This window comes from Pollicipes pollicipes, unplaced genomic scaffold, assembly GCF_011947565.3.
Source record: "Pollicipes pollicipes isolate AB1234 unplaced genomic scaffold, Ppol_2.1 Scaffold_4740;HRSCAF=5597_pilon_pilon_pilon, whole genome shotgun sequence".
In the NCBI taxonomy this organism is placed as follows: Eukaryota; Metazoa; Arthropoda; class Thecostraca; order Pollicipedomorpha; family Pollicipedidae; genus Pollicipes; species Pollicipes pollicipes.
In genome coordinates this window covers 13,388,961-13,409,284 of record NW_023596545.1, presented here as the reverse complement: position 1 = coordinate 13,409,284, position 20,324 = coordinate 13,388,961, and the positions used below count along the sequence as shown (strand labels likewise).

The following is a 20,324-nucleotide window of genomic DNA, read 5'->3' as shown; positions in this document are numbered from 1 at the left end:
ATCGATGCAGCCGCACCAGTGATGACGCGTCAGGAGCATGACGTGGCCTGTGCAGGTCACGTGACAGCTGGGTTTTCCTACCCGCAAGGGCTGAACCGCCCCCGTCGTACTCAGTCAATGCCACTGAGCATGGGCGAACCCATGGGCGAACTATGCTGTCAGCAGTGGCTCAAGAAAGCATGCGGTCACAACAGCGATCAGGATTGCTAAAAATCTAGACATGTCAAGCCGTTGATGACTGCGACAAGGGCTGCAGCCCAATTACGCGATGCGTGCTGGAGAATCCGCGCGTCGCACATGGCTGCCCCATGAGCTCTATCCCTGGCGATGCCTTTGCGCCAGGAGTGAATGCATTTAAGCCTTTCATTGTTCTGCCCCCCGCCTGTAGATCGTGCATACCAGTCGCTTGGTGTTGTGTGAGTCCAGCTCCCGGAGCGAAACAGCTAACGTTCGGCGGTCGTGCAACTGCCAAAAGGCATAATGGAGGTGTCCAAGATTGGTTTTACTCTTACGCTGCTGGTAAGTGGTCAAAGGTGTGGTTCAAATCAGAGGTCATCACCAAATTAATCTGAAGTGAGGGCTGTCTGAGGTAATTCGATGGAACACGGCATAGTTCGGCATAGCATACTTTGGGCGCAAAATGTCCGTGGCTGTCGACACCCTTAAGCTCAATTGACCACAAGGTAATTGAATATCACTGCACTTGACACTAAAAACCAACAAACCAGAGCTAGAGACATCAAATTCACAGTGTGTTGACCTGTACGTGACATGAACTCTCTTAGGTCAAATATTGCGATTTCTAGGTCATGACCTTGGGGTCAAACAAGGCCAAAAATGTCAAATTCCAGACTGGTCTCCAAAGCGCCCCTAGAACCTAGGCAACTGTTCTAAGAAAAATGTCACATGCGCAGTTCACGTCAGTGACCTTGTTTGACCATTTAACACGCGCCCGGGTGGCCGCTTGAATACTCTTCGCTCGGATAGAGGCGGTCAATTTGAACCCCCCTCAGACCTCGGGAACTAAGAGAGCTAGAAAGACATATCAGGGTGTGTTGACGTATACATGAAATCACTTAGGTCAGTTTGAAGTTCTTAGGTCATAACCCTCGGGTCAGATAAGGTTCAAACTAGGTCAAATTCCAGATTGGTCTCCAAAGGGTCCCTAGAGCCTAGGCAACTGTTCTAAGCAAAATGTCACACCCTCAGATAAGGTCAGTGAACTTATTTTACCTTTTCAAGGTCATGATGACCAAAATGATATCAGACTGTTTTGATTTCTGCGTTTGGATAAGCGACAAAAATAACGCTAGGCAGCATGCTCCAAAAAAAATTGTTGACCTGAGTCATTTTGGGCCAGTGACCCATTCTGACCTATAAGAAGTCCATTGAAAGTGTATAATACGGTTCCTGCTATCAATATATTCGGAATGAGCACCAGAAGCCAGCCCATACATCAAACCCGAGAGTAATAAAACAGGTTGGTTTTGAGCTTGGTCTGACCTTCATACCTGCCCCTAGGTCAATGTTATTTGTTTATTCAATTTTTGTGTTGCCTATGAAAGAATCTCAGAGATGTAGGGCTTCATCGAACGCTGCGCTGTTGGGTCAGATTGAATGATTCCCTAGATATTGTCATCGCCGAAACCATGGCCTGACTTTGTACTGCTATAGGTCAGCGATGTTACAATGTGCATCTAAATTTTTGATGCCAGAAGATCCAGCATTAAATTGTCTATAACTATGCAAAATTGGGCACGGTCACACCGCGCCGTTCGAAAACCATTCCGGAGAAAACTTCGGGAGGGTCAATTTGACCCCCACCCGGACCCGTGTTAACAGTTGAGGTTCCTAAATTACATGGGTCTTTGCCTATGGCATCTTTCTCAACATCATGTCGGTGACGTTTCGCTTAAAATCAACAAGCTCCGCCTCGCAGAAAATGCATTCCAAACAGCCTTTCTGTGCGCTTGTCCCGTTCTGGGGCTTTTACAAGGTCAAGTTTTACCCAGTCATTCTTGATCAAACATTTATCTGTGTGACTAAGTTTCGTTATTTGAAGGTCATACGATTGATGTGTCGCTGGGGATACATTTCAGGGGCAGATGCACGTGGCGCGCGTATTCTAGTATAAGTATTGCGTGATGAGGCAGCAGCCCTGGACCCCACGGTCAAAGGCTTGAAAATCTGGATTTTGAACTGACCGGTATCGCGTCAGCACCACTTTTCGCGTAAGCAAGGCAGCGCAATCATGAGTTTGTTATCAGGAGTGTAGTTGTCGTTTCAGCTGGGTAGGCTTCTATCTTGTGCTCCAGCCCCACAACTTTGAGAGAAAAGTGAGCCAAATCCGGTGAGAAACCCGTTTGATGGTGAACTTGGGGGTTAGGTTTCATACCTTTTCATGATTAAGCCCTTTCCCCAACTCACTTTGTGAAATTACGCCTCTTTTTGGCACCGCCTAGTGACACCTGAGCACGACGGGGAGACGATTCCGTCGCTGAGAGAGGGAAACCCAGCTGCCACTTGACCTGCCAAGGCAGCATCATGCCCACGACGCGTCATTGCCGGTGCGGCTACGCCGATGGTGGTGACCGGACCATTCTGGAATGCAACCAGGGGCGCGGAAACTGTGTTCAAGTTGGGGGGAGGGGGGGGGGCGGAACTCCAAGATGCCAAAACAGGCCCCCTAAGATTTGGACTTTCTACAAGCCCGAATGGGCCCTTTAAGTCAGCAATGGGCCCTCTTCAGGTCAGAATGAGGCCTCAACAGGCATGAATGGGCTCTCTACAGCCTAGAATGGATCCTCCCAGCCAATAATGGCTCCTCTGAAGGCCATAGTACGGACCATCCGGTCAGTAATATGCGTCTGCAAGTCAGAATGGAGAGCTGGAATAATGGGTCTTCTGCACGTCAGATTAGCCACGCTGCAGGCTCAGACGTGCCCTCTTTTGATCAGAATGGATACAAAATTGGCCAGAATGGGCCCGCAACAGGTCAGGATGAGCTTGCATAGGCTTACGTAGTCATTTTGCAGGTTACAATTGCCCCTTAACATATCAGAATGGGCCTTTCACAGGCCCTCCAAGTTGGGGAGAGTGGCGTCCCAAACTTTTAAGTCGGGGGGGGGGGGGGGATAGAGCTGCACCCACTTTCCTCCCCACCCTCCACCCCCGTTTCTAGTGTCCTTGAATGCCGTCATCTTCGCCACATTGTGTCCGCCAAGGGCTGTGGCTGTTACAGCCAGACTATCTGAGGAAAGTAAATGTGCAAAAAACACAGTGGGACGGAGCACCCAATTGGTGACATCCTAAGGTCTAAGCCCAAACTGGCGTTCAGAATGGGAGCCTGAGATGCTTAGAGCGCACTGAAAAAAACCTTTATCCTTCTCGCATCAAACGCACCTAGTCCAGATGCGTACTCTTACTATAAACTTCGCGCAAAAGATGACAGCGTGCCCCTAACAACATGAACGTTAAAAACAAACACCCGAACCCTGAACTGAGGCTAACCTCACGCTGTGGCATGCCAGAACAGACTTCTGTTTTGCTTCTGTTTTTCTGTCGGCACCACGTGCTGCTCTGTCAGGCCCGGAGTCACCCGCTCCTCCTGGACTCCTCTTCACAAGGTGGAATGCGTAACTTCCACTCTATTTCCATCCACACGGGGTCGCATTTCGGTGCGAGGGTTGCGCAGTCCCGAAAAGCTAAGGTCTCCTTTACCTCTTAAGAATGTTATGTCTCTTGAATGCCTATTCTCATGTCGTTCTGGCTCCAAATCTTCAATATTTCAAGCATCTTCATCCCACTACTCCATTCTGTCTTTCGTTCGATTTCGACTTTATCCCCCTGGTACAGCAAAATGCCAGTGGATGCTTCCTTTAAAGCCAGTTGGTCATGTTAAACACTTTGCAGTTCCTGTGTTTTTAATTGGTTTAAAAACGCTTTGATCGTTTTGGCCTCTCTTCAGCGCTGTTTTTGGCGCGAGCGATCTTCACTACGCGGCTCACCTACTAACCGGAGGGTCGGCCTGAGTGTTTCTGGTCGTTGAGAGGTGCTCCATGTGAAGATATTCTCCATCAAATGCTCCCCCACCGCCAATTGACACCAAACGCGTGCATTCACTGTGCGTGGTGACTGCCCCAGTGCGTTGTCAACACCTCCTTGGATGACACTATCCTGGACTATTCCCATCACCCCTGCACAGGCAACCTTTCGGGAGGTAACCTATTTTGAAATGCCTGCGGTTTGGCCATGTCTGAAATACGTGGCATGATTAAATCCATTGGGCGTAGGCAATCAATTGTTCATACGTAAGCACGCGTCGCATATCTCAAGAAATGCATGTGACCTTTGGCTAATTACGTCACATCAATGTGACCCACGCTGAAGTCTCATCACCAAACATGCAGGTGAAGAGATGACCCGACTAAACGTCGGGAGTGGGATGATAATATGCTCAGCGATAGAAGCCGGGTAGCCTACAGCGCACGATGCAAGTGTCTCACTCCCCTGCCGACCATTTCAGATGGCCGCCGCCGGGTCGGTCCGAGCTCTGCCGGCCAACACCGCCGCGATGCAGGGTTGGCCCGCCTGGGGCAGTGTTCAGAACCCCACGGCTGTCCAAGCCCCAGAGGTGAACAGGGCTGGTAGCAGCTCGATTGGCATCGGAGACGGCTGTGGCAGCGGCCCGCGGGGCGAGTGCGTGGGCACGTGCTGCACGCGGCTGGGCGACGGCGCCGCCAGGTGCCCGGGTACGCTCGTGTTTGTGGCGGACGCCGGCGCGTGCGTCGACTGTTTGTTCCAGCCGCACCCGAGCTGCCCTCGCCTTGCGGCCGGTGTTGGGAGACTGTTCGGCGGGCGGTAGTCGAGTTCTGTTGCGTTTCGAGCGCTGGTCCTCCCGGACCGCCGTCCATGTGCTAGGTGTAGCGATGTTTGACAGATCGGCTCTCCGAAGTAGCAAATGGCCGACAATGATTTAAACCGATATGTAATAAAATAACGCATATTTCATATTCACGGATTACGCAAGGAGCCAGTGTCACAATGTGTGTTCGCGTGTTTGGTTGTGAGTCATATGCAGTGAAATGAGAAAGTTGTTTGTTGCCCTATAAATCAACTCAAGAAGCAGATGACCAGATCTAGTCTCGACGCATACTGGCGCATGCAGTGCCGTGTACTCCACCGAGCGTGTGACTTGTCAGTACAATCACACGCTCACGTTCACACACGTTCTATCATCACACGTTCTATTTAGCAAGCCGGCTACCAGGATATAACTAACGCGGCTTATCTGATGACGTTGGTGTGGCTTGTACGCTGCAAAACTACAAGTCAAAAGCTGTCTCAAGAACACCTGCTTTTGTTTTCAGTGCAAGATATCAACAATGGCTTGGCTTGTACAATGGCATTCTGTGCAACCTACTCACTAGTAGGTGTACGTGGTCTAAAACAGTAACCATCGTCTGCTGATGCCAGCCCAAAGCGCCGAAACGTCCTCGTGGCGAAAATGCAGCATCGTGGCTACTCTTCACCAGAAAAAGCATCGTTGTGCCAATTAAGCTCTATTTTATAATGGGTGAATATAGTACACATGCCGGCGCACGCATCGCTCGCTACTTACCGCCCGCTAGACCGGACCTGTTGTGAGGCACGGCGTTCTTGTGGTCTTTAACACGCGCACCAAATTTGCAGGGTACCTTGGCCTGTATGTGAACTCCCTTAGGTCAAATATTGAACTTACTAGGTCATGACCTTCAGGTCAAATAAGGTCAAACAATGTCAAATTCGAGGTTCGTCACCAAAATGACCCCAGAACCCAGGAAAATGTTTCTAAGCAAAAGGTCAAAAGCCCATTTGAGGTCAGTGAACTTCTTTGACCTTTTGAAGGTCATGGTGACCAAAATCATACAAGACTGCTCTGAGCTGTGCATTTGAATAAGCGACAAAGATTACGCTAGACAGTACGTTCATAAAACAAAATGCCAACTCTGGTCGTCTTAGGTCAATGACCTTTTCTAACCTCTAATGAGTCAATGGAAGATGTATAATGCGGTTCCTGCTGTCAATAAATTCGAAATGAGCACCACAAACTATCCCATACAGCAGGCCCTAGAGTAATAAATAAGGTTGGTTGTGACCTTGGTCTGACCTTCATAACTGACCTCAGGCCAACATAACTTGCTCAGTCAATATTTTTAGTGCCTAAGAAAGCATCTCAGAGATGTATGGCTTCGTCAAAGACTCCGCTATTGTATCAGATTGGACGATTCCCTAGAAATTGTCTTCGTTGAAACCATGGCCTGACTTTGACCTGCCATAGATCAGCGACCTTACAAGGTACTTCTCAATTTGTGACGCCAAACGATCCGCTATTTAATTTTCTACAGCTATGCAAATTTTGGCGCGGCTTCACGACGCCGTTCGAAAATCATTTGCGAAAAGCTTCGGGGGATCAAATTGACGCCCAGAACACGTGTTAATCATTCGTAAACGCACAGCGCTCTTGTGGCAGCAGTCCTGCTGCCAAATTTGAATATGACATATGTTTTCTGGTGAGCAGCTTTTAACCTAACAGGCAATGTGAAAATTGACGTTCGAAAAATCGAAAAAGCTTGACAAAAGTTATCAAGAGGACACGACGCCGTTCTCTTTATTGTTCCATGTTTCGGCGCAAATACCATGTCAAAATCTACATACCTATACATGAAATGCCAAGCTGAATTGATTTCGCTGGATACGAGCACACACAAAAAAGAAACATCTTAAATGTCAAACAAAGCGCATTTAGAATGCTTTTTAGTGATAAAAGAATGCTTTAAACTGACAGAAGTATGCATTTTCGAGCTAAAATCTTTATGAGTTCGAAATCAAGTAGCATTTGGGCAAATCCGTGAAGACCGCACGTAATCTTTCGTATGCAAAATATAGACGAACGTCCATATTGGCCAGCCATATAGCACAGAGACTCAAGTCTCTAAGCAATTAATTATATGCTTGACCATAAAACTCCTGTGGATGAACGCTGCGTCGTACCAACGTCAAGTCATCCAGCTGTATGTGGGCTACACGCCTACGAAGTGGATCAAGGCCAACAGGAACCCGCTCTCGGTCGTCCTTTGTGATGAGGTCGGAGTGGAGGATCAGCGTTACTGATGCCCCTCTGATGCCATCCCCGGGTCATCCCATACCAATTTGGCACGGTGTTCCGGTGAGTCCGCTTCAATTATTCGTCGACTTTTGGCGGGCCCGCTTGGCCGTATTCCAGGGAGGGCGCAGGTCGACCATCGGTCAGCAGCGGTCAGGGGTGTTCAACCCGTCCGCGCGCAGTGCGCGCAGCCTTGACAGGTATCGTCCGGTAGGCCAAAAACCAGCTCCACATCGCCCACAGAAAAATCCGGTGCAGTTCCGATTCAAGTGGTGCATGCACGATTGTCAGCCGGTCGGTTTCTAGGAAACTTTGATAATAGGAATTTGGCGCATGGAGAGGTGAATGGCGTGGTACCATCTTAATGCGTCTACACACGAGGTCACACGTGGTCATGGTTCTAATCTCACAGTGGAGCTCATTGATGCAAGGCGACAGGAAACGGGACCATTGAAGCGGTGTTATCACCAACTCAGAATGAAAGGCACGTTGCTTTGCCACCACTGCAAACGATAGGGGGCACCAGATGACGTCACAGGAGCTAACGGCGTGGATTGGCTGGCGGTGCTTTTCGGGGGGGGGGGGGGGGGGATCTTCAGCGCGACTCTGACCCTGAGGCCCGCGGGCCTGGGATCGCCGCCCCGCCATTTGACCGCGGCCCGCGCCGGTGCCGGACTGTGATCGGGGGACGCACCACCCCGGCCGTGCAGGAGAGCTGCAGCGCTCCCCTGGTCTCAGCAGGAGCGGGCGAGGAGCGCCGCTGAAGCTGCTCCCGAGCCGGACCCACGCTGGACGGTTGTGACACCTCACGCGCTCCGGGGCCGCTGTGGCGGTCTGCTCCTGTGGACGCGATGTATGTGGGCGAGAGCTCGTGGCAAGCCCCGCAGGATTCCACGCTGCAGGTGGCACACAACCCGAAGTTCGGGAGGCCGCCGGCTGAGGTAGGTCCGCAGCCGAGTGGCATGACTGGACTTGGTAGCTTGGTAGGTAAGCCGCTGTTCCGGGGCGAAACTGTCCGGCAGTAAAAGGAACGACGTTTCATATAATTTACTGGGTGAGAGGCTGCTGAATACAATAGTCTCCAGTATTTAGTGTTGAAGACTGGTCTGATGGTATTGACCACTTGCCAGCAAGGGAGTTCAAGACAACATAGAAGGAAAGACACCCAAAAGGGTGCAAAATTGATCAATAACATTCAATTCATCCGTCAGCAAAATGTAGAAATGGGCCCATGGTACCTGGTCAAACGCAGTACAACACGGTTTGACTGGGACACGAGTGAATAATCACATTACAACAAGTGTGTGTCACCGCGTGAAGCGTGTCATGTGCACTCGAATACGAACTATGCATCCGCCATTGGTATACACTGAAAACCGAAATGATTCGTTTAGGAAATATATGGAGTCTTGATCTAAGACAATACCCATATAATCCCTCACTATGCCCCTCACGTTCTTTTATTTCCCCCGGTATTCATGCACGTAAGACACCTAGCCGGACAAAAATTAACGCCTTGTTATGCCTTTGCAACCCTCCTGATGTCCGGGACATTGCCGTGTTTTGTCCCCATGATATTCTCTTCTCTCCACAGATACCCATGACATATCGACAAAATCCACGAAAAAATGTCAGCTATTTGTAGACGCCTACAGTGTCCTTGTATATATGTCCTTGACTCTTTGTTGATATCCCTGGAATTTCCCGCCTGCGCCAGTCGCAGGTTTATGCATATTTCACTTAAGGCAGCCAATCGGCGCTTAAGACAGCGGCCAAGGCCTCCAGGTCCGTGCATCGTTGGAGGACATTAATAAAACCATTGATTGTGCCATGCTGAGTGATGACAGAGCTCTTCTGCCGCACCTTTGTTGAAATTACATTTCACGTAACATGAATATCAATGCTGCATTTGTTTGTTCCACTTCCACATCGGGCCTTTAACTGCCGCGTTAATGTCAGGCTAAATGTGATTTTCGCCACGATGTACGAAAATACAGACCGCCGTACAGCCACCGCCGTATTGGTAATGGGATGAAAAATGATGTGAGCACATTTACAGGGCGTACCAGCGTCAATATGAACATGGCACCGCCCACTGAGCTGCGTTTCCCAGAAACCTTTACAAAAGGACTAAGACTATGATAAAAGATTATGCCTCACCCGTCCAGATGCGGTTCTCCACGCTTGTTCACCACTGGTCGATCGTTGCGATGGAAAACATCGCTAAATTGGTCCTTCATCGTTCTCATATAGTTTTTTCTTCTCAAAAACCATTCTGGGGGATTCATTTCGTTGCCGTAAGAGGATAGCAGGGTCATGGGGAGATCGCAGCAACAGCAGTAATTTAGAGGAATCTCACAGGAATTGGGGGGTGATGTTGCCTTTGCCTAATGCCTTTGGTTTTACGCAAACATGCTCCGGTAACATTTCACCAAAATGAAGCCAGATACATGTAAGTGTAAGTGTATTCGAATATAACCACGATATCAATGACATTATTTGGGTTTTCGATGAAGAGAGAGAGAGAGAGAGAGAGAGAGAGAGAGAGAGAGAGAGAGAGAGAGAGAGAGAGAGAGAGAGAGAGAGAGAGAGAGATATACATGTGTGTGTGTGTGTGTGTGTGTGTGTGTGTGTGTGTGTGTGTGTGTGTGTGTGTGTGTGTGTGTGTGTGTGTGTGTGTGTGTGTGTGTGTGTGTGTGTGTGTGTGTGTGTGTGTGTGTGTGGTGTGTGTGTGTGTGTGTGTGTGTGTGTGTGTGTGTGTGTGGTGTGTGTGTTTCAGGATGAATTAACATTATATTTTGGCAGATAGGAGGTCTCAAATATGCTGAGGAGAATATGAAGTTTCCCAATCACTGGGAGTATTAACGCTGGCCGACAGAGAAGTAATCCAGGATCCAGATGGCGCCCAGCGTCGTGTTCGAAAATGCCCGTCGCGAGCATAAATCACTAGAGCCATGCCTAAAACAGGTCTTGCCACAAACACCGCAAGATGGTGGGGGGGGGGGGGGGGGGGGGCGGGGACCAACTGTAACCAACTCCCGTGTGAAAACTTGCTCGATGCAAAATTATATCGAGCCCGACCAGCCGATTTCGTCGGCTGCTTTAGCCAGCCTCGCCAGTACAGCAACCACCACTTCTTAACACGCGCCCGGGTGGCTGGCCAGATACCCTTCGCTCGGGTGGGGGTCAATTTGCCCCCCCCCGCTGATATCTCAGGAACTAAGAAAGCTAGAAACACCAAATTTACAGGGCATCTGGACCTGTACGTTAACTCACTTATGTCAAAATTTGATTTTTTACATTATGAACTTTAGGCCAAATGAGGTCAAACAAGGCCACATTCTAGGTTGGTCTCAAAAGTGCCCCAGAACCTAGGCAACTGTTTCTGAGCAAAATGTCACAAGCCCATTTGAGATCAGTGACATTGACCTTTTGAAGGTCATGATGACCAAAATCATACAGGACTGCTCTGAGTTCCGCATCTGAATAAGCGACAAAGGTTACGCTAGGCAGTATGTTCCTAAAACAAAATGTCGGCCCGGGTCATCTTAGGTCAACGACCTGTGCTGATTTCTTAGAAGTCAATGGAAGATGTGTAATGCAGTTCCTGCTATCAATGAATTAGAAATGAGCACCACAAACTGTCCCATACAGCAAGCCCTAGAGTAACAAATCAGGTTGGCTTTGACCTTGGTCTGACCTTCATACCTGACCTCAGGTCAACGTAAGTTTCTCATTCAATATTTTTGGGGCCTAAGAGACCATCTCAGAGATGCATGGCTTCGTCAAACACCCGGTTGTTGTATCACATTGGACGGTTCCTTAGAAATCGCCTTCGCGGAAACCATGGCCTGATTTTGACCAGCCATAGGTCAGCGACCTTACAAGGTACATTAAAATGGTTGAATCCAACGACCTGCTATTTGATTGTCCACAGCTATGCAAATTTTGGCGCGGCTGCGCCGCGCTGTTCGGAAACCATTCTGCAAAAACCTTCGGGGGTAAATTTGACCCCCACCCGAGCGCGTGTTAAACTATGCTGTTTGTGAAGTACCGCATGATTTCACTTTACAGATAGACGCTGCTCAAAATGCTTAGGACCTGCTCATTATTTCTTAAGTACGCATCTCGCTTTTCTGTCAGCCCCTCGCTTACCTCTCGCTGGATAAAGCGTCTTACAGATGCCCATAACGCGAGCTACTTCCCTCAACAGGTGGTGAAACAGAAGCAGCTCGATACAACATGTAACATCAGATTAGTGTTGCAACGCGTGATTTGGGCGCCTGGTCACAGAGGGCTGAGCCTGTTGCAAATGTAGATTGAATGAGTATATGGACCATTCTTTGTCAGGCCTTGTCACCTAAAACCCTCACCTTTTTTAAAACCTCACCAACAGGCCAACAGCGGAATTTTAGCGAGTATCGTGCTCAAGCCAGACCGCTTCGCTGCGACAAGTTCGCGTATCTGGAAAAGCATCGCGTATCATTTTCCAGCAGGTGGTGAGCCTGTTTATTTCATATCTCACGCTCCGCCTGCCAGCGTTGTCAGGATGCTCTGACTGTCCGCATTGCCACCAGAGGAAAGCGGCAACAGCGCCATCTTTAACAGCATGAATCTAGAGAAAGGGTCATGCCACGACAGTTCAACCGGAAAATAAAACGACACTTTTCCCAGTTGGACAGGGATCTATAATTCATGTTATGGTCAAAGCACGCATTTGCACGCTTTCAGTGATACGGCGTACCGAATAGGAGCTAAGAGCACGGATTGCAAATTTCGCGATAACGTCACAGAGTCTTTCTTTCAACTCGCTCGAGTCAAAACAGTTCAGGCGGTTCAATCCAGAAGTAGGCGCATCGAATTGCTAAATATTCATATTTGTTCTAAAAAATGAGTCGATATGACATTAAATATCAGTCATGGGCATGCGGTGACTTGCTTTGGCAGTTGGTCTCATTTCCTGAGAACAGGCATGTACATCCTTTTTTCTTTATGCCGATCTACAATTAGATACATATGCATTGGTGATCAGAACAAAAGCAGACGTTCATTGGATCACTTTTAAATCGGTCGTAAATCGAATTTGAGCATAGGCGAACCGCGCACGGCGACACGCCATGACCGACCGGCCGGCATCGGGTGACCGGGCGCGACCTGCTCACTCGGAGCTGTGACCGTGACCCAGACTGTGACTGTGATCCTGCAGCCAACCGAGACTACCGACATGCTATGTAAAGGACGAATGCGCTTTTATCAACCTTACATACATGGCATCTATTTAGAATCGCGAAGATAGTCAAGTTATTACTTAAGTCGTTCAGTGCATTAGCGAGGAACATAACTTACATAGACAAGACAGTAGTATTAGCCTTATTCCTCTGAAAAAACGGGAGAATGGAGATATAATTGGGTTGGTATTTCGGCAAAGTGCCCTTATTAAAAACAGAACAGGAGGAACAGCAAGATTAAAAGAAGCTAAAGAAACAACACTTCTGCTCTTTTTTCGTTAAAGGCATGTTGTCGAAATATCAACCCAACTATTTCTCCACTCTCCTGATCTTTTCGAGGAATAAGGCTAATACTACCGTCTTATCTATGAGAGCCGAATTACGTTTCAATGACATATATTGTCTGTTCCAAAGTCATCGTTTACATCAAGTTACTTCAATGCATTTTGTTCATGTCGGCTGACGTGATCACAAAGATCACGACAAGCAGTTTCATAACATTGGCTGTTTATTTTGCACTTCGTGTTTTATACAGCAAAGTTGCTACTTCTAATGTCTCGCTCAGCATGAATCCCTCGCGTGATTTCTCAAGATGCTCGAAAAGTTATGCTCATTGATGTGCCTGCAGCTGAGGCGCGTTTCCCAGGGGTGATCACAATTGTATCTATGCGTTATCTTCGGAGTTAGTACGTTCGTTCTGAACTTGTATTCCAAGCGTTGCTCCTTATTGTCAATTTCATCACCCACCTATGGCATGGCTGAAAAGCATTCCCACGAATGAAAAGTTGAAATCGCAATGTCAAACTAGGTAAATACAGAACAAAGTTTAAGGTTATTCGTTGAAAGATAGCATGCACGAACATGAATGACAGACAACTATTAGCAAAATGCACAAATTTGAGCTTCTCCATGCTGTGCTCCATAGAGGATTTCATAGGCTGTGCCTTTCATACATCTGTTCACTAACCTGCAATGCAATCAGAACAGATGCGAGCTATATTTTGTGGATTTTCCACCTAGTCAGGCGTTTAAGGGTGCCCTCCACTTCACTGTATGGATCTTTCCAATGAAAGGTTGCGATGAAGTTCAAGACACGTTAAGGCCCAAATCCTCAACATAGTGACACATGTTGAGAAAGTTACATTTGTTTTGTTTAGGATCGGTCAGTCATGGGAAGAGCACTGAACTTGTTTGACACCTGCGTTGAAACTTTTCAGCATGGGCAACACCTTTCGCTGGTAACTGTATTCTATTCTCTCTGTTACGGCTTTCCTGACAGTACCCAACTTTCTTCGTCCCTCCCTGAGTGACAGTACCCAACTTCCTTCGTCCCTCCCTGAGTGACAGTACCCAACTTTCTTCGTCCCTCCCTGAGTGACAGTACCCAACTTCCTTCGTCCCTCCCTGAGTGACAGTACCCAACTTCCTTCGTCCCTCCCTGAGTGACAGTACCCAACTTTCTTCGTCCCTCCCTGAGTGACAGTACCCAACTTTCTTCGTCCCTCCCTGAGTGACAGTACCCAACTTCCTTCGTACCTTCCTGAGTGACAGTACCCAACTTCTTCGTACCTCCTGAGTGACAGTACCCAACTTCCTTCGTACCTTCCTGAGTGACAGTACCCAACTTCCTTCGTCCCTCCCTGAGTGACAGTACCCAACTTCCTTCGTCCCTCCCTGAGTGACAGTACCCAACTTCCTTCGTCCCTCCCTGTGTGACAGCACCCAACTTCCTTCGTCCCTCCCTGTGTGACAGTACCCAACTTCCTTCGTCCCTCCCTGAGTGACAGCACCCAACTTCCTTCGTCCCTCCCTGAGTGACAGTACCCAACTTCCTTCGTCCCTCCCTGAGTGACAGTACCCAACTTCCTTCGTCCCTCCCTGTGTGACAGCACCCAACTTCCTTCGTCCCTCCCTGAGTGACAGCACCCAACTTCCTTCGTCCCTCCCTGAGTGACAGCACCCAACTTCCTTCGTCCCTCCCTGAGCCCTTGCGCCTCCATCAGTCACTGTCCTATCATTGGTCCTTTAAAGGCGAAGGACTCATTCCCGAGCGCAGCAGGGTTTGTCAGCGTAGAAAATGCACTGAACGTATTTTTAGGATTCATGCTTAACTATTCTGTACACAGTGCTGCAAATAAATGACATCATTGTACCTGAGCAACAAACGCAGACAAATAGATGAGGCACAGAGGTGACCACGCCCACCTCGCCCGTTGAGCGGCTGCTTGGAAAATAAAATTGTTGTCACCTGAACGTACAGGAAGTTCTCCAGCCCCAGCACGTATTACGTGTAACAGTTTCCAGATGATTTCGTGACACGGGGCCGCCTTTGCGGTGACTGAGCTCGATCTTACCGTTGGTCCGGGTCCACAAGTTCTGTGACTCCGACGAAGCCATTCGTTGACTGGATGATATTCCCTTATTTCGGGCTAAGTGGCTTTACACATGCCTCTGTTTTGCGCAGTATTCCTGCCTTTTTGTGAGAAGTTCATAGCATTAATAATGCATAACAAGTTCACAATAAGATTATTACCCTTGTTCGTGATGAAGAAAAATAGTTTGTACCGCACGGGTCGGCATACCGCTGCACCACGCGGGGTTTTGTTTGCTCCTCATTAATAGTCTCACAATATTATTTTCATTGAGCATTCCAAGATGGAGCATGCTCAAAACGGGATAATTGCAGCTGTTCATTTACTCGACCTGCCGACCCCGCGACACAACGCACACTGACTGGTGGGTCCGGTCTGGTTTCGTTCGAAGCCGGTGCCTAGTTATTATGTACTGCATCGAAATCCACGGGTGCGATTTCAGCAATGGCCGTCACATGAGGCGACTTCGCTCGGGCTGAAGGACAGATTGGGCGAAGCTATGTATTTTTCAATCATGCGTTTGCTTCCTCTTATATTGAGCTCCATCTGAACTTTATATGTGTGCTGTGAGGAGTCGGAGAGCACGACGCCACCATCTACACAGCTCGTGAAGGACAAGAGATAAGTGCGATCGCTTTACACGCATTCGTCACAAACACATTGTTATGGGATTCTGGAAGAGCGACTAAATAATCGATTTTGAAGATCGGAATAACTGTTCAATGACAGGGTCCCAGTTCCCGACGGAGGGAACCGATTGCGCCCAGTCACCTGATGTACCGGCCGGTCGGACCGAGAGGTGCCGCCGAGCCGTTTGTCAAAATCTAATTTTTATTTATAACCGACTTAGAAAAAACACATCGCTTTATTTTTTAGCTGAATGTCGCTATCTTGGCCTTTGGTTGCATATTGATGTAAAGATAGTCGAAAGTACCGTGTTTTGGTGTAGGAAAGGTCAAACTAGATCACTATATGTACCTAACTGACCTCTTATTTTGTGTTGGCCCATAAAATACCATCATATGTATGTAGCTAGCTTTCAGATGTATCTTTCCGCAACATGATATATCGCAAACTGTTTTTGCTAGAGCTGTTTGAAAGATGGTGTTTGTGATGTCATTGCGTATTTCCATCTGTTCCTAGTTCGTTGTCGGTACGTCGCACGACTCCAGAACTTGCATATTTGTGTTTTGACCCTATAATGACCTCGCAAACATTCCTCGTTGAATTCAACGGGACACCGCATTGAAATGCACCTGTCCGCGGTGGGTTTGTCGTGGATTGACATGAAATAAAATGTTTTATGAAGCATGCGAACTTGTTTGTATCGAAGCTGACAAAGAAGCTTCCTCGCACCTCAGGTATGGCTATAATGGATGAAGGGTAATATCTGCACGCACAACACCGCCGAAATCTCCCTGTGTAAAACTGTTACAGTGTGAAAACGCCAGTAAGTTCAGTGTACAGGTGCCTTTCGAAATACAATATTACCAGGGCCATTGTCAGAAGTACTCACAGTTGCCAAAAATAGGCATATTTTCCTGGACAGGTCATATAATTTACTTTGCAGGCAACATTACATTATTCATTTCCGGTCTGGTTTGTTTCTCCACAGTTTGATTGAACCTTGCACTCTCGGGATAAAATAGCTGTGCCTCTGGGACCTGCATGCAGCTAAGCAATCACGAGACGACGCAACGTAACCACCGCCCGGGGCCTTCATCTCTGTATCCGGCGCTTCAACTGGCGATGACGACAGGCACGTAACAAGCAGAAGACCCCGCGCACGAAGTTATAGAAAACCTCAACTCCCACCCTACGAGCGAGGCTTCACATTTCCACGGTCTGGTTACGGTTTTCCGGAAAAACTTCCGCATGCGGATCTTGGACACGGATCCTCGGATCCTCGGATCCTTCCCGTGAGTTGGGGTGCATGACATCAAGCTGGATCAGGCTGAGTTAATATTAACGTTAAGTGAATCTACCCGAGTGGGACAAATTGGGTCCCTTAAGAAAGAAATGTGGTAGATCTGAACCGTAACAACCCTTTTCAAATGCTCGGCACCAAGGATGCATGCGAAAAAGGCGGTGAGTTTGGCCACAAAAACGTAAATCCCCACGAATTTTCAAATCATCATAAACCAAGGTCATAGATAAACAAACCACAAACAGTCAGAAGCTTAAAATTTTCAAATGCGTAAATAATATTTGAGCTAAGCAACTCAAAACCTTCGCACTTTGTTGAATACTTTTCTCACCTTATGCCAGAAAATTGGTAGAGGAGGGTATACGTCGACCCTGAGTCTCTCAAAGGGCGAATGTTAACACCGATTCACATAAAATGTCTTCGACAACGGGCATCACAAGAATGTTGTTTTTATGTTATGCTATCATCCGAGGACTGGTAGAAAACTCACGAATCTTTGCCAGATTCATCACTTAAGCAGAAATCTCCTCAGGCGGAGAATTGCAGAGTCACGGATCTACAATTTTGCCGAAGATCTGCGGTGGGCTGACAGTCCCTCAAATTTCATGTGTGAACGAACCGATGGACAATGAGACGCGCCTTGGCGGCCCGTCATAGTCTTCGGCACCCTGCGATAGCCCGTCTTCCTCAGCACGCTTGGTCACCGGACACTTGGCACTGGCGGATCATTTGGCGCCGGCTGGAGCATAGGGCTCCGGGCGCGATTGGCCGAATTAGCGCCTCCTCTAACAGCTTGCCAGAAAGAGAGCGTGCGTCGTTACTGCCGCAGGACAGATCACGTCACTGCAGTCGGCGCACCAGCGGCGCGCGAGACGCCCTGAGTGATTCGGGTCGTGCCGCGAGTGCCGTGAGTGCCGTGGGTCGTGCCGCGAGTGCCGTGAGTGCCGTGGGTCGTGCCGTGAGTGCCGTGGGTCGTGTGGTGGTCGTCACTCAGCCCCGTGGCCTTGCGCCGCGCTGTGCAGGATGGTGTGCACCGTGGTCCGGACCCAGACGGTACACGAGAGAGGAGGGCGGCTGCCGACCGGACACAAGGTCAGTGGACAAAAAATAACCAGCGGGCGGCCGGCCGCCACGCGACTTTGGGCTCCACACTGGCACCTGCTGCAATCGTGGTGGTTTGTATACTGAATACTGGTGACACTAAACAGGCGCCTCAAGTTGTCACTTTTCAGCCGTCTGATCACGATTTCCACTTTGTGCGTGATGATTGTGTTTTTGTCTATAGTAGAAAAACAACACGTAATTCAGGATTGAATACGCATGCTGGTGCGCATTGGCCTTTTTGCGATGCGTTCCATAGGCAAAACGCAGCCAGACGATGGCATAGGCCTGCTTTCTTAAAAGTAGGAAACTTGTTTAGACTATCGTCCTTACAAGACGAGAGCAATAGTCAAAGACAGGATGGTTTTCTAACGACGGGCTTACGACACAAATCAGGCCGGTGATACACGGGGCTCATCCTGTACCCTGCGAGCCGATGTTTGCCCGTAGGCTTGAGCTGATGGCCGCAGGTACTGACGCTAGAATGTCGCTAAAATATTTGGCTTCGTCTGAAAGATTTCTACCTGGAACAGCAAGCGTGAAACGACGGAGTGTCTTTGTGAGAAACGGGGTCATCAAAATACAGTGGCTGTTCGCCACAAAGCTGGCACTACTGTGCTGGCTGAGAAAACCCTGCAGCCCTCCCATCACGTTGCACATCGCTTCAGAGAATTCATGAAGTCCTGTGCCAGCATGCCCTTCGGCTTATCCAGCTCACTTTGAGCCCCTGGTCCCGTACGCAGAAACAAACTGTGGAGCCCACCCAGTGCGAAGATGAAAACCGGACAACGCGGCCGCCTGTCGCATGCTGTTTGATATCTAATGATGTGCCTGGACTCGCCAGCTGATTCCAGCAAAGAGATTCGCCAGTGCAACTGATCACTTTTGAGTTATGGGTTGAGTGGTTCGATGGACGCGCTACTCAGGAGGACGAACTAACAATCCGAGCCCTTGGATGCAGCAGAGCTGGCACAGGCTGAGCCTCTGTTGATGCAACATGTCCAAAGAGTAATGTTTGGCAATGAAACGAAAGCTCTGCGCGCAACGACTGAACATGCTTCCAAGTGTCAGCTGCCTCTAGCCTACGCCTCTCCCAATGGAATGGATTCCTCAGCCTTTGGGGAAAATCCACAAATCGCGTATTTCAGCCATGATGCGAAACATCCTCATCTGCTCACCGCCCGATCGCCCGTTCGTGAAGCTCTTGGTGATTAGAGCCCACGTGGGACTGCACCCCGAGGAAAACTGTAGATGCTGGTGGCTGTCAGAAAAATGCAGGTCACTACGAGCCAAGCAGAGTCCTTCAAATGATTCGAAAATGTCGGGGGTGTAAGCCCCTCTTTTCTGCGCCGTTCACGCGAGGTGAGGTGCCGCGGCCACCAGATAGAGTCTGAGCAGCCCCTCCGTTCTGTAGTGTGGGTGTCGACGAAGGTGGCACCCGGCACATCAAGTCTTCGCGGAAAGAGCGCCGTGGCAGGCGTATTTTGTATTCTTCATGTGCACCGTGATACGGGCGGTACACACAGAACTGATACCTTCGCAGGAGACTTCGTGGAATCGCACTGCTGCTTTGTGACAGTGCGAGGAACCCCCAAGGCTATCTACAGTGGAAAGGACAAAAACTTGCATGGTAGCCGCAAGGACACTTGCTGCCAAAGACGTACGCTGGCAGTTCTTGATAGGGAGGAGAGAGCTTAGAGAGAGTGTTTTGAGAGAGCTTAATCGGTATCACCAAAGCTGTGCTGAATAAGACTGCTGCGAGCAGTGTTTTGATGGGAAGAGCCTAAGACCGTGCTCTGCAGGATTGAAGAAGGCATCAACTCGAAATTAATGATCGTCCGAACAGCGATCTAGCGCAGGTACGCCAACTATCGCCACCGGGTTTTCTTTTCGACAGAAGTCAAGGCAATGCAAAAGCCGAGATGCGTAATAGAACTACTGCACCGCTAAAGACACCGACAAGCGTTGTTTTTAATGCATGCGGAAAAGATGGAAGAAAAAATCCCTGCGTAGTGACGTTTGCTTGACGCGTGGCGTGTTTTTTTTTTACACGGTTTACGTGTTACACTATCTCCCAGCAGCCAGGCTAGATTTCCCACTGGATAAGGCGTCTCATCGTCTAGAACGCTGAGTTAATACAGCTTTTCTCAATGTGATGGGTTCCTGTGAAAAAATAATGTAATAAATTCCAAGAGCGTTGGCTATGTTGCATATATATATATATATATATATATATATATATATATATATAAAAGGTAATGAACTTAATAAACTTGTGGCACGGTGCAAGTTCGCGAAATTAAGTTTCAGGCATATCGAAGTGTCATTTGTATCTGACTCACATTGCCCAAAATAGCCTGCACAGCATCGCGCTGCAGTGAAACAACGTGAAATGAGAACACGGCGGTCATCGCCCGATCGTTGGTTCTCAATGAAATCAGACAAGACGTGCAGCGCATCATGGCTCCATGCCTGCCGACATAAAGGACTGTTCAAGTTATTAAGAGCTAGTATGTGTTCGAAGAATTATATTGCAAAGGGGCATGAACGCG

At 48.6% G+C, this 20,324-nt stretch overlaps 1 protein-coding gene across 1 annotated transcript; it reads left to right on the top strand.

The window, feature by feature from the left end:
- The first annotated feature begins 402 nt into the window (after positions 1-402).
- LOC119099438 (uncharacterized) lies at positions 403-5,111 on the top strand. Its single transcript, XM_037222595.1, has 2 exons — positions 403-519; positions 4,526-5,111. Exons 1-2 carry the CDS (start codon positions 481-483, stop codon positions 4,862-4,864), a joined length of 378 nt encoding a protein of 125 aa, XP_037078490.1. The 5' UTR covers positions 403-480; the 3' UTR covers positions 4,865-5,111.
- The last annotated feature ends 15,213 nt before the right edge of the window (positions 5,112-20,324 follow it).